At 40.2% G+C, this 14,586-nt stretch overlaps 1 protein-coding gene and 1 long non-coding RNA gene across 2 annotated transcripts in view; both read right to left on the reverse strand.

The window, feature by feature from the left end:
* The window catches only part of LOC122985203 (protein NLRC3-like), a 40,563-nt gene extending 31,481 nt beyond the window's left edge, over positions 1-9,082 (reverse strand). Inside the window, exon 1 of the mRNA XM_044355680.1 lies at positions 8,955-9,082. Coding sequence (XP_044211615.1) covers positions 8,955-9,082 — 128 coding nt within the window. The remainder of the gene's footprint in view (positions 1-8,954) is intronic.
* LOC122985222 lies at positions 55-4,078 on the reverse strand. The gene is made up of 3 exons (XR_006404072.1): positions 4,000-4,078; positions 1,416-1,418; positions 55-87 (listed from the first exon to the last, which is right to left on the reverse strand). It is a non-coding gene; the product is annotated as an uncharacterized LOC122985222 (long non-coding RNA).
* Positions 9,083-14,586: the final 5,504 nt, after the last annotated feature.

Consider the following 14,586-nt stretch of genomic DNA (forward strand, 5'->3'; position numbering starts at 1 on the left):
AGGTTCATTACTGAAGAACAGAGGAAGATCTTTAGACCGGTCACTCTTCATAGACAGACAGCTGGATATCAGAGACTCTGCTCCGTCCTCCTCTTCCTCCGAATCCTTCATCTTCTGGAGTCTGAGAGGTAAACCAGTAACACTGGAGACACACACACATACACAGTATAATAAACCCAGTCCTTCCTCTCAACTTAGTAGCTTCTTATTAGTTTACATGACTTTAACTACAACCATGTGTGTTTTCCAGCCATCACAAAGATAAACTTTGACTCTGCTTTAAATCCAACAAACAGACTTCAGATAAACATCTGTGTGGTTCTTAACTGTGACTTCTCTCTATTTTAACTGCAGCAGTGTGTCACGTTACATCACTGTGAGGACGCAGAAACCAGGAAAAGAACAAAGGAAACAACGTTTGAAGACGTCAACACTGTGATTTCATATTTTTCTGACACAGTTTAATCAACTAAACAATTAATCAGTAAAATAATCAGCAGATTGATCAATAATGACAGTAATCATTATTAGCAGCCCTGATATTAACACTCGCGAATGGACCACTGAAAGGAGACAGTGGAGATGCAATGGACTGTGAGCAGCCAGAGTTACAAGTGAACAGAGTGTCAGTTGTGTGTTTGTACGAACTTTGGCAGCAGCAATTTAAGGCAAATTTCCCTGAATGCAGCATGGATGAACAAATTGGCATGTCAAGAGAAGATCAAAAGTTTATGGAACTGGTCACAAACTCAGCAAAGCAAGTGAATGGCCACTATCAGATCAACTTACGTCTGAGGAAAAGGGACGTTAGCATGCCAAATAATAAGAAAATCATTGAGCAGCGTGCCTTACACCTGAAGAAGAGGCTTCAGAAGGATTCCTCATTCCATGCTGATTATATGGCCTTCATGAATGACCTTGTTGCCAAAGGTTATGCTGAAAGGGTGCCTGAAGAGGATGTGGAACGTAGTGATGGCAAGGTCTGGTATATCCCGCACCATAGCATCTACCATCCTACAAAAGGAAAGATCAGAGTTGTCTTTGACTGTGGAGCGAGTTTCCAGGGAACATCACTTAATGCTCGGCTCCTACAGGGACCAGATCTTACAAGTTCACTGATAGGAGTGGTGACCAGATTCAGGAAAGAACCAGTGGTGATCATGGCAGATGTTGAATCCATGTTTCACCAGGTAAGAGTGCCAGTGGAAGATGTTGATTTGCTGAGGTTCCTCTGGTGGCCTGATGGGGATTTAAATCAAGATCTCAGCGACTTCAGGATGATGGTGCATCTCTTTGGGGTGACGTCGTCTCCCAGCTGCGCCAAATTTGCCCTCAGAAAATGTGCAGAGGACACCAAAGAACAGTTCAGCCAGGAAGTGGTGGATAAGGTCCTATATTGCTTCTACGTTGATGACTGTCTTGTGTCAGTAGCTTCGGAGGAGGAAGCAGTGTCACTTTATCATGACCTTGTCTCCATCTGTGCTAAAGGTGGATTCCAGTCTGTGATACCTGAGAGCCACAGAGCTAAGGATATGAAAAGGTTGGACATCAGTATGTGCTACCAGTAGAGAGAGTACTTGGTGTGGAATGGTGTATCCAGTCTGATACTTTTAAAGTTCAAGATTGTGATCAAGGACAGACCACTCACCAGGAGAGGGATTCTCTCAACAGTTAGCTCCATCTATGATCCTCTTGGTATCTTGAGTCCTGTCGCCCTGTCAGCGAAGATCTTAAAGGATCTGTGCAGGAGAGCACTTGGCTGGGATGATGTCATACCTGAGTCGGTTGCTCAGGACTGGACAAGTTGGCTGGATGAACTTTGTCATTTGGAGAAATGTAACATCATGAGATGTCTGAAACCACTGGACTTTGGAGAAGTTACTGTGATGCAAGTGAAGAAGGCTATGGAGTAGTGACTTACCTGTTGTCACAAAATGCCCACTCTCAAGTACACAGTGCCTTTGTTATGGGAAAGGCTAGAGTAGCTCCACTGAAGTCTGTTACCATCCCCCAAATGGAGCTTATTGCTGCCACCATGGCAAGTCGCATTGATGTCTTGTGGAGGAAAGAGCTGCACATGCATCTTCAGGATTCTGTGTTTTGGACGGACAGTGCTTCTGTGCTCAAGTACATCAAAAATGAGACTTCCAGATTCAGAGTCTTTGTTGCCAACCGAGTCTCAGAAATTCGCAAGGCCTCACACCCTTCTCAATGGAGGTATGTTTAAACTGCAAGCAATCCAGCCGATGTTGCCTCCAGGGGTGTGAAAGTAGATACATTTCTCAAGAATGCAACATGGGTGTCAGGGCCTCATTTTCTCCTTTATCCTGAGAGTGAGTGGCCTGTCTCTCCTGACGATGCTCTTCAACTTCCATCAGATGACTCTGAGGTTAAGAAAGCTGTTGCAGTGAATGCTATACAGGTCAGAGAGGAGGTTGATGCAGTGACTCGCATGATCCATTGCTTTGACTCTTGGACCCATCTGAGAAAGTCTGTTGCTTGGATCTTGAGATTTAAGACTAGGCTCTTGTCTGTTTGTCAGAAGAGGAGACAATTGAGCATGGCTCTTGCACAGTCTGACTTGGATACGGACCAACAAAGACGTTCATTGGAGAAGGACATGGAAACTTTTAAGAGAAAGACAGTTTAAAGTTGTCTATCAGTGGAGGAGCTTGAGAAGGCTGAACTGGAGATCATCAAGTTTAGTCAAAGGAAGAGGTTTCCAGAGGAATTCTCCAGGCTGCAAAAGGGAAAAAGTGTGAAGGGGCACAGTCACATCTACACACTCTGCCCACTGATGGAGGATGGTGTTCTGAGAGTTGGTGGTCGGCTCAGCAGGTCATCTATGCCAGCAGAAACGAAACATCCCATAATACTGGCTAAAAATTTACATATATCAGCCATTCTTCTGAGGCACATTCATCAAGAGGTGGGACATGGTGGTCGTAACCACATGTTATCCAAACTGCGCAAGAGATATTGGATCACTGGTGCCAGTACAGCCATAAGGAGAGTTCTGTCAAAGTGTATCATCTGTCGACGATTGAATGCTCAGCCAGTGTCCCAGCAGATGGCAGACTTACCTTATGAAAGAGTTACTCCAGATGAACCTCCTTTTACTCGTGTTGGAGTTGACTATTTTGGACCTTTCGAGGTGAGGAGCAGAAGGAGTGTAGTGAAGAGGTATGGAGTCATTTTCACCTGCCTGGCCATACGCGCAATCCACCTTGAAGTGGCACCTTCACTGGACACAGACTCTTTCATTAATGCACTCAGACACTTTATAGCAAGACGTGGTCAAGTTCAGGAATTTCAAGTTTGAATGAATTGCAAAGTAGTCATTTTTTGTTTTATATTTTGGGTTATTTTGGTTTGTTTATTATTGCACGATCATGGTGATTGATAATCAGGTCACATGGATATGGGCGGTGGTATCCTATAGTTAATATAAGCACCTGTTCACCTGCATGCCAGCTGGTAAGAAAGACAGAGGGTGAGTGGGTTGTCGTATTTTTGGTTGACCGCTGTTTTACACCTGATCGCTGTGATTATTTTGAGTAGCCTATATTTTGTGCACGTTATAATAAGTTGATCCTTTTCATTAATAAAAGTTATTAAACTTATTTTTTGATCTCAGCGAATCTTTTTGGTAGCGTGTCAGACAAACGGCAAACAAGGCCCAACCTCAGCCTCTCAGCGACTTTTACATTGTTGCCAGTAGTCGCTACACAAACACAACAATCTGTCCTCTGTAATTTAACCTGCATTAAATATTGGTTGAAGCAACTAATAAACATTTCAGAACAGAAATCAAGCATCTATAAACAAAATGAAAGCTATAAATGAAGAAATAATGCAGTCAAAACTCAAACAACAAAAAGATTAGTGACTGAATTAAAAAATACAGAATTATAATAGAATAGTGTTGTAATGTAGGTTATCAGATGACATTAAACTGAATCATCTTCAGGTCAGTTTACAGTAGAAACAGTCTCTTACTTTGTGTCTGAGGGTCCAGGTTCATTACTGAAGAACAGAGGAAGATCTTTAGACTGGTCACTCTTCATAGACAGACAGCTGGATATCAGAGACTCTGCTCCGTCCTCCTCTTCCTCCGAATCCTTCATCTTCTGGAGTCTGAGAGGTAAACCAGTAACACTGGAGACACACACACATACACAGTATAATAAACCCAGTCCTTCCTCTCAACTTAGTAGCTTCTTATTAGTTTACATGACTTTAACTACAACCATGTGTGTTTTCCAGCCATCACAAAGATAAACTTTGACTCTGCTTTAAATCCAACAAACAGACTTCAGATAAACATCTGTGTGGTTCTTAACTGTGACTTCTCTCTATTTTAACTGCAGCAGTGTGTCACGTTACATCACTGTGAGGACGCAGAAACCAGGAAAAGAACAAAGGAAACAACGTTTGAAGACGTCAACACTGTGATTTCATATTTTTCTGACACAGTTTAATCAACTAAACAATTAATCAGTAAAATAATCAGCAGATTGATCAATAATGACAGTAATCATTATTAGCAGCCCTGATATTAACACTCACCCTGCCTCAGACTGTTTTCCTCCTTCTGTTCTGTTGACTTTAAAATGGAGTCTGACTGAATACTTTCAACTTTACTTCCTGTCTGTTTGCTCCTCCCTTCTTCTTCTTTACTGGAGGTCACGTGTGTGTGGTTTGTGTGTGTGTGGTGAGAGAAAGAGAGAGAGAGAGAGAGAGAGAGAGAGAGAGAGAGAGAGAGAGAGAGAGAGAGAGAGAGAGAGAGAGAGAGAGAGAGAGAGAGAGAGAGAGAGAGAGAGAGAGAGAGAGAGAGAGAGAGAGGTAATGTGTTGAATGAACAACTGCAGGGCAGCAGTCAATTACAAAGTTCTCATTCAGTTTCAAATTTAGTTGAAGACGTTTCTGATAAGATTCATGACTATTAGTTCACTGTTAACCGATTCACAAATACATATATTTCCTCATTTTACCACCCTCGCCCCCCCCAAAAGAACTTTTTAATAAATCTCTGTTCTGTATTCAAAGATTAATTTAAAAACTCCCACACTGGATACCAGGAGTCTTCCTCCCATTCCTCAACATGTGTCTGGTTCTCTAGAAGCACTGTGAAGTGTCATCTCTCCTCTCTACTTTAGCATTTCTTTAAGAAAATACGAACAATACATCCCTCCCTGTCTGCTGAAGGTCATCTGCCAGTAGTTCTCTCCTGCTGAAAACAGCCAGTTCAAAGCCCTGACTCCTATTTGTTAGTTATCTGGCCTCTCAGTTCGTCCTGTGAGCTTTATCGACCTCCAACCACAGACACTGCAGTCTCTAAAGCCTTCTGCTCCATGTTCTTTAGTTTTCATGTTCCTTGGGCTAAAAAGTCCTGTAATATTATCCTGTTAAACCAGAAGTCTTCCTCCAGTGCTGCTGTCCACCAGCTCGGTGCTCCAAACAGCACCTGCCTCTTTCAACATAGCTCACCTTCAATCCAACCAACAAAGCTGCAGTCCAACTGGTCTGCAAATGCCCATTGTTAAAACATTAACTTCAAGATCCACAGAAGCTGCAGCTGTCTGCTGAGACCTGTCTTCTATTCAGTGTCACAACAGGACAGCCAAAGTATCTGCAGAGGTCTCCCCCTCTCCAGAACAAACAGGTAAAAACTGAATGAAGCTGTTTCACATAGAAAATCAGTGTTTCTCTGATGCTATTCAGAGGACACAGGACGTCAGGGAAAAGCTGTGAGCCGAGCTGCTGCTAACATTTGCTCAGCTTGTTTCTCTGATAATTTAAGATCCTTCAAAATCCTTCATCTGATTAAAGATACAGTTGGAACGTAGGTCTAGTTGTTTTTAGACATTTTAATGCAGAATAGATACATATTATAGTTTTAAACTAAAGGCACTGCTGCCTGATGCTGGGCTGTCAGATTAACTTGTTCATGTCTAGAAAACAAACAACAATCTGTCCTCTGTAATTTAACCTGCATTAAATATTGGTTGAAGCAACTAATAAACATTTCAGAACAGAAATCAAGCATCTATAAACAAAATGAAAGCTGTAAATGAAGAAATAATGCAGTCAAAACTCAAACAACAAAAAGATTAGTGACTGAATTAAAAAACACAGAATTATAATAGAATAGTGTTGTAATGTAGGTTATCAGATGACATTAAACTGAATCATCTTCAGGTCAGTTTACAGTAGAAACAGTCTCTTACTTTGTGTCTGAGGGTCCAGGTTCATTACTGAAGAACAGAGGAAGATCTTTAGACCGGTCACTCTTCATAGACAGACAGCTGGATATCAGAGACTCTGCTCCGTCCTCCTCTTCCTCCAAATCCTTCATCTTCTGGAGTCTGAGAGGTAAACCAGTAACACTGGAGACACACACACATACACAGTATAATAAACCCAGTCCTTCCTCTCAACTTAGTAGCTTCTTATTAGTTTACATGACTTTAACAAGAAAACTCCACAGGGCTCCTTTAAGCTACTATGAGACATTAAAAGTCAGGAAAAATAAGCAGGAGGCAACTGAGCAAAACAGAAAAATAAGAGACTGCTGCTCTTTAGTCTTGTGTTGTGGTGCTGAACAGAGAGCTCAGCTAAATATCTTCATAATGCATCTTTTCATTTGTGTTTCTCTCTCTCACTGTTTCTGCTATAATCTCTCTCCCTCTGTGTCAGTGTGATACAACAGTTTTACACATTTGACTTTTCCCAAACGTTAAATGTCAGACTCAGTTTCCTCTGCTGCAGTGGTCAGTCTGCAGTGATAAATCAGCTGCAGCAGGCTGTTTGTATACATTTCCATTACTTCCTCCCATATTTTGTGTCTTTGAACAGGAACACGTTAAGACACATTCTGTATTGCAGGAGACCAAACACTCCATTTTCTTCCATTTTACCTGCACAAAACCCCGGTGCAGTCCTTTAATAAATAAGGAGACACAATGTGACTTGTTACTAAATCCTTAGTAAATATCACCCTGGGTTACCTGCTACTACTTTAGATTGTTAGACTGGAAAATCAAATAGCAATAGCAGCCCTGTCTCTGTCTCTGGTTAACATGTACATGAAGATCTGTTCTAGATTACAGCTGAATGGAAGGTAGTTCATTATTTCTTTCCACTGTGTTTCCTTCATATCTACACTACAACCTTAATGAAACCGTCTCACTGAATCATCTTCAGGTCAGTTTACAGTAGAAACAGTCTCTTACTTTGTGTCTGAGGGTCCAGGTTCATTACTGAAGTGTAGAGGATGTTCTTTAGACCAGTCACTCTTCATAGACAGACAGCTGGATATCAGAGACTCTGCTCTCTGTCTGTGGAAACAACAATTGTTTTACACATATCATTAGTTCTTGTAAAGAGCAGGTTTAACATGAAACATGGCTCAGGGTCATGATTCAATAATGACAACAAATAGTTATGTTCATCTCTCCTTCTTCATGTTCTCAACATTTTATCTACAGCTGGATATATTTGCGTGAAGAGTTTTTAAACATCTACATGTTTAAGAACACAAAGTCTGACATGTGAGCTGTGAAAATGCCAAATGACAAAAAATGATTTTTATATAACAGTTTATTTTTCTAACAGTTAAACACACAACATGTAATTTCAGCCACAAGGGCTCTCAATCAAAACAATAACAATAGATGGAGTGTGATGACGGTGTGAAGCAGCAAGGGATCATGGGAGTTGTTGTCTTTGTTGTTAAACAACCAGCTTCTCAGGGTTAGGATAACTCCAGTGTTCATCATTCAGGATGTCTTTACTGGGAACTGAATTATTCGCAGAGGTCTCCCCCTCTCCAGAACAAACAGACCCACTGATTAAAACAGGTAAAAACACTGAATGAAGCAGTTTCACTTTAAAAATCAGTGTTTCTCCGACATTGTTTGGTGGACACAGGACATCAGGGAGGGGCTGTTAGCTGAGCTGCTGCTAACATTTTCTCAGCTTGTTTCTCTAATAACTTAAGATCCAGACGTTCAGCAGATTTTTAGCATGAGCTGAATTATCGGAAGAGGTCTCCTCCTCTCCAGAACAAACAGACCCGGTGATTAAAACTGGTTAAAACACTGAATAAAGCAGTTTCACGTTAAAAATTAGTGTTTCTCTGATGCTGTACGGCGGACACAGCATGTCAGGGAGGGGCTGCTAGCCGAGCTGCTGCTAACTTTTGCTCAACTTGTTTCTCTGATAATTTAAGGTCCTTCCAAATCCTTCATCTGGTTAAAAGATACAGTTAAAAACGACCAAGATCTAAAAAGTTTATCATAAAATGTGGCTTAAGACAGAATAGGAGTCGATTTATGACAGTTTCTGGCGGGTACCACAACGCCTATGTATTATCTTGTAGGTGTATATTGTTTGGTAGATGCCACTGTAGAGGACAAACACAACGCTGACGCATGTATCTTGTGTGTGTAAACTCTTTGGTAGAGGAGGTATGACGCCATTGACAGGCGACCAAATGAAACAGACCTTTACCTTGATTAAAATTACAAATTTCTCTGGGTTTGAAAATTGTTGGAACCATTTGGTTTAATGTAAGTACACAACTCAACAAAACATATAACATAGATCTAGTTGTTTTTAGACATTTTAATGCAGAATAGTTACATATTATAGTTTTAAACTAAAGGCACTGCTGCCTGATGCTGGGCTGTCAGATTAACTTGTTCATGTCTAGAAAACAAACAAAACAATCTGTCCTCTGTAATTTAACCTGCATTAAATATTGCAACTAGCACTCTTAAAACAAAATGAAAGCTATAAACGAAGAAATAATGCAGTCGATGCTCAAACAACAATAACATCAGTAACTGAATTAAAAAATTATGAAAGAACAGAGTTGTAATGCAGGTTATCAAATGAGATTAAAAACTGAATCATCTTCAGGTCAGTTTACAGTAGAAACAGTCTCTTACTTTGTGTCTGAGGGTCCAGGTTCATTACTGATGTCTGGAGGACGATCTTTAGACAAGTCACTCTTCATAGACAGACAGCTGGATATCAGAGACTCTGCTCCGTCCTCCTCTTCCTCCAAACCCTTCATCTTCTGGAGTCTGAGAGGTAAACCAGTAACACTGGAGACACACACACATACACAGTATAATAAACCCAGACTAATTATTATAGATTATTTTTAGACTTATTGCATTGTACGCCGCTGAACCTGAGTACAAATTTCGTTTACATGTGTAAGCATGCAAATGACAATAAATTAACCTTGAATCATTATTAGCAGCCCTGATATTAACACTCACCCTGCCTCAGACTGTTTTCCTCCTTCTGCTCTGTTGACTTTAAAATGGAGTCTGAATAGACTGAACTTTCACATTTACTCCCTACCTGTTTACTCCTCCCTTCTTCTTCTTTACTGGAAGTCACGTACGTGTGTGTGTGTGTGTGTGTGTGTGTGTGTGTGTGTGTGTGTGTATGTGTGTGGTGTGTGTGTATGTGTGGTTTGTGTGTGTGTGTGTGTGTGTGTGTGTGTGTGGTGTGTGTGTGTGGAGAGAGAGCGGTAATGTGTTGAATGAACAATTGCATCTGAAATTACTCTGAACTTTACAAATTAACTCACAGCTCAAAGTGTGAGCAGAGAATTTTATTGAAGACGTTTCTGATAACATTTATGTTCACTGTTAGCAGAGCAGCTCACAGCAGCTTTCAGTTAGCAGGTAAAGGTGAATCAGACTCAACTATCTGCTAATTTAACACAATGTCACAATCAAATATGTACAGGTAAATGTTCCTGGTAGATAACTTTCTAACAGGATGGCATCAATCTTTTACCAAACATATTGTGGATAACATCCTGTTCAGTGTTATAAAGCACACCCTCCTGCATGTTTAGCTGCCAGCAGCAGCTTAGTCCGATGCTTTGGTTCAGACTGAAATTTCTCAACAAGTATTTGATGTATTGTTATTAAATGTTGTTCAGACATTCATGTACTTCAGAGGATGAATCCTACTGACTTTGGTGATGCTCTGACTTCTCCTCTAGCACCACCATGAGGTCGACTTTTTACTTCTTTATTGAAATATCTCAACAACTATTGGATGGATTGCTGTGAAATTTAGTTTCACACATCCATGATCCCCTCAGGATGTGTATCATAAAAACAAGGTAGGTAGGTAAAAAAATAATTAAACAACTAAAAGATTAATTATATATTTACTAAATAGGATAAAATATAAAAATAAACAGACTAAAGATAGAGCAATAACTAGATGACACTTTGTGCTGAATGTACACTGATAGTAATGTCCTATAATCAGCTGTACATGAAGGTTCAGGATTAAATTACATTGAATTCCTGCTGCAACTAACAATTATACTCATTATTGATTAATCTGCCAGTTATTTTCTACATTAATCGGTTAATTGTTTTGTCTATAAAATGTCATAAAACAGTTAAAAATGTCCGTTATAGTTTCTTAGAGTTCATGGTGACGTCTTCAAGCGTCCTGTTTTGTCTGGTCAACAGGCAGCGGAGCATCAAGACCAGAACAACGAGGCTCAAACGCAGCTTCTACCCAGAGGCTGTTAGACTCGTGAACTCCACGCCTCATTGAACACACTTTCACTGTTCGGCCTCTGTTCTGCTATCTGTCATGCTGCCATGTTATCTTAACATGCTGCTCTTTTTCTAACGCTGCTGTTTTTATCATGCTGCGCAGCTTTTTTTAATCTATTGCACTGCAGTATTTATTAGATATGCTTATTTGTGTTATTTATTCTTAGTATAGGACTAATTATTATAGATTATTTTTAGACTTATTGCATTGTACGCCGCTGAACCTGAGTACAAATTTCGTTTACATGTGTAAGCATGCAAATGACAATAAATTAACCTTGAATCATTATTAGCAGCCCTGATATTAACACTCACCCTGCCTCAGACTGTTTTCCTCCTTCTGCTCTGTTGAAATGGAGTCTGACTGCATACTTTCAACTTTATTTCCTGCCTGTTTGTCCCTCCCTTCTTCTTCTTTACTGGAAGTCACGTGTGTGTGTGTGGAGGGAGGGAGGGAGGGGGAGAGAGAGAGAGAGAGAGAGAGAGAGAGAGAGAGAGAGGTAATGTGTTGAATAAACAGGCCAGCAGTCAATTACAAAGTTCTAATTCAGTTTCAAATTTATTTGAAGACGTTTCTGATAAGATTCATGACTATTAGTTCACTGTTACCCGATTCACAAATACATATATTTCCTCATTTTTTAAAGTGGGGGTGTCTTTTAGTAAAGTGGGGGCGGCTGTGGCTCAGGAGGTAGAGCGGGTCGTCCACTAATCAGAAGATTGGTGGTTTGATTCCCGGCTCCTGCAGTCTGCATGTCAATGTGTCCTTGGGCAAGATACTGAACACCAAATTGGTCCTGATGGCTGCAGCATCAGTGTGTGAATGGTTAGTTTCCTCTGATGGGCAGGTTGGGACCTTGCATGTTGGCTCCTGTATCCATTCAGCATATGAATGGATGTGAATGTGATTCAAAGTGTAAAAGTGCTTTGAGTGGTCAAAAGACTAGAAAAGCGCTTTACAAGTACAGTCTGTTTACCATTTGAGTGAGTTTTTATCTCCTTCATCAGCAGCTTCAGTCCTACAAGTTCTGGTTCATTTATCCAGAGAAAATCCTACAAATACAGCAGCAAACAGCTTCAAACGTCACTCTACCTGGTAAAGATAAAACGCGCGACATCTGTCTCATGTTATAATATTATATTTAAAAGAGTTAATTTACCATAAAATGACTCAACAAAAACCTGAAATGTTCTGGTGTTTCCTCTGGCTTCTGCAGCAGTGTTCAGTTTATGTTTCTGTCTGTGATTTATGAAGTTTGTTGTAGACGGTGAAGGTCTGAAGATCTGATGTCAAAGTTGAAGTTTCTATTCTGGTTTGTAAATGTAAACGCAGCACTCTGCTCTGATTGGTAGGCAGTTATATTCATGACACAGTAACACAAATATTCATTCTGTATTTCCTGAAATATAATTACATGTTGATCTTTAAAAACCCAGAAGATGTTTAACCAACACGTCCTGCTGTTCTGAAGCTGTTTCAGAATCTTCTGGATGAAAAAATATTCCGTCTGTTGCTTCATGAAAAACATTTTCTTTGTTTTCTGATCCAAACAAATATGGAAGCTGAAAACTGTCGACTCTTCCTGCTCAATTTGTACGACGTGAAACACGACTGAAAGGTTTTATCAGTTATATTTACATATATTGCGTCACTATTATTAATAATTATTTTATATTTTCATATAAAACATGTTCTTACTTTTCAAGGTCTCATGTCCAGGTAGCTGAAAATAACCTGACACTGCACTTTCTGTACAACGCAAGACAAATATGAACATGTTGTTTTGTATGAAAACATAATAAAAAGTAACATAATACCAACATGACTGGTCAAACTTTTTAATATTGTTTCACATCTTTTTACAGCCGCCATCTTTGTTTGGATCCAGAAGCAGGTTTCAGTCTTTTTCATGGAGCAACAGACAGAATATTTGTTCATCCAGACGGTTCAAAGAGTCTCTGAAGGTTCTGGAAATATCTCCTGAACATCTTCAGATTTTAATTGGATGTTTTGTGCTGTAATGGAAACACATGAGAGGTACAAACTGCTGCCAGACGACTTTTAAATACAAATAAATACAAAAATGGGAAAAATTCAGTTCGGCTCAGACGCCCAAATAAATTCCTCTCATGGGAAACACTTGAATGCTCGTCATGTTTTATTCATCTGGATTCACGTCCGGACTTTTCTCTCCGATGAGACGAGACCACATCATCAGTCCGAAGCAGTCTTTCCCTCCTCGGCGGTCTCATACAGCAGATATCTGCAGGTAACAGTCACCAGGTAGAGCTGCACAATTATGACACTAAACTGCCTTCAGCTTCACCGTCTATTTAAATAAGCTCCTTTAAATGTTCAAATCTTTACATCAGAACAAGTTTTTCTTCACATCAAGTCGACTTTTTTAAAGTTTACAGAGTCTAAACTGGCCACAGAGTTTAAAGTTTAAATAAAAAGGACAGAAAGTGAAACTGGAGTCATGTTGAGCTCAGATTTAGTGATTCAGACGTGAACCTTTGTGAGTCCTGAGAATTTCCATCATCTTTACAACGTAAACACAAGCTCCTCTGTGTTCCTGTAGTACGTCCGCGTTGCCACGGCGATGACGAGCCCTGATACAGAACCATACACTCTGGAGAGGAAGACTCCCGCCTCTTCGTCAGATTGTTTTACATCAGGACAGCTCGTCATGTGTTCCTGCTCCTGCAGTGAGACGGTGGATCCAGACACCAGAACACTGCGACTGTCAACACTGTTTATGTTTCACTTGTTTTGTGTTCTGATTAAATAAAGTCACTGGTTAACTTTCACTAAAGACTCAGTGTTAACTGTAATAAACTGATGTGTCAGTGAGTCAAATCAAGTATTGATCATCACGCAGCAGCACGACGAGGAACTAATTCAATAAAGTAGCATCATTATAAACGTTTTACATATTTTAATTTAAAGAACTGCGGAAACTTTTTATTAATCTGATTTCAGATATTATGGGATGTTTTTCCTTTAATGGATTATTTTACAGGATGATCCAGCTACGATCATGAAATCAGTTTCATGTATTGATTGATTATTGGATGTAATAACTCTTAATTAACTGTTGAATACAGTGTGAAGAGCAAACTGTCGCCTCCGGTGTTAATAGATTGTTTTATTGATGAAATGATTGAACCCATATTATCTTAACTGTCATGAAAATATGCTTTAAAAGTTTCTTTTAAATATTTTATCTGTTTTCACTGACAGCCTGGTTACCTGCAGCAGGTGAACCAGTGAGATCAGCTCAGTGACCTTCATGTTCCTGTTTCCTGCATGTTTCTATGTCCTGTGAACGTGTTGCATCTCTCTGTATGAAATCTGCTTTATCAATAAAGTTTTATTATTATTATTAGGATGTTTTGTGAATCAGTCAGTCAGGACTGACAGGCAGCAGCTGCTTTCAGGATGTTTGTGAATACGACTGCTTCCGTCTCCAGACTTTCACCTGCAGCTGTCGGTTTACCTGCGAACAGAAAGCTGAGCAACAGTCAACAGCTCACCTGCACAAACATACACAGACTGATTCTTATTGGTCGGAGTTACTCACTGGCAGTTCTATGTGGATGTGTTGGTGTTACCTGTGATCACCTGTCAGTTTGTCTCCAGCTGATCTGTTGGTGACATCATCACCTACAGTCTGTAACTGGTGATGAAGAGCAGCTTGTGAACATCTGCTGCCTTCATATCAGACATTAACTGCACGACTGGTGATAAACTGTTTGGTCTCGTCCTTCCTGACTGAGTTGTTATGAACATGTTCATTAACTGTTTGTGTTAACTTCTCTTGGTTGGGTTTTACCTGCCAGGCTGATTACTGGAGCTTGTTGACACCTTAAAGTCTTCAGCTCTCAGCAGGTGCTGCTGCTGCTGCTGCTGCTGCTGCTGCTCTGTCCATAACAGTTATTATGTTCACACTCGTGCATGTGGCGCCCTCATCTGTGC

Source organism: Thunnus albacares, chromosome 7 (assembly GCF_914725855.1).
Source record: "Thunnus albacares chromosome 7, fThuAlb1.1, whole genome shotgun sequence".
NCBI classification, from domain to species: domain Eukaryota; kingdom Metazoa; phylum Chordata; class Actinopteri; order Scombriformes; family Scombridae; genus Thunnus; species Thunnus albacares.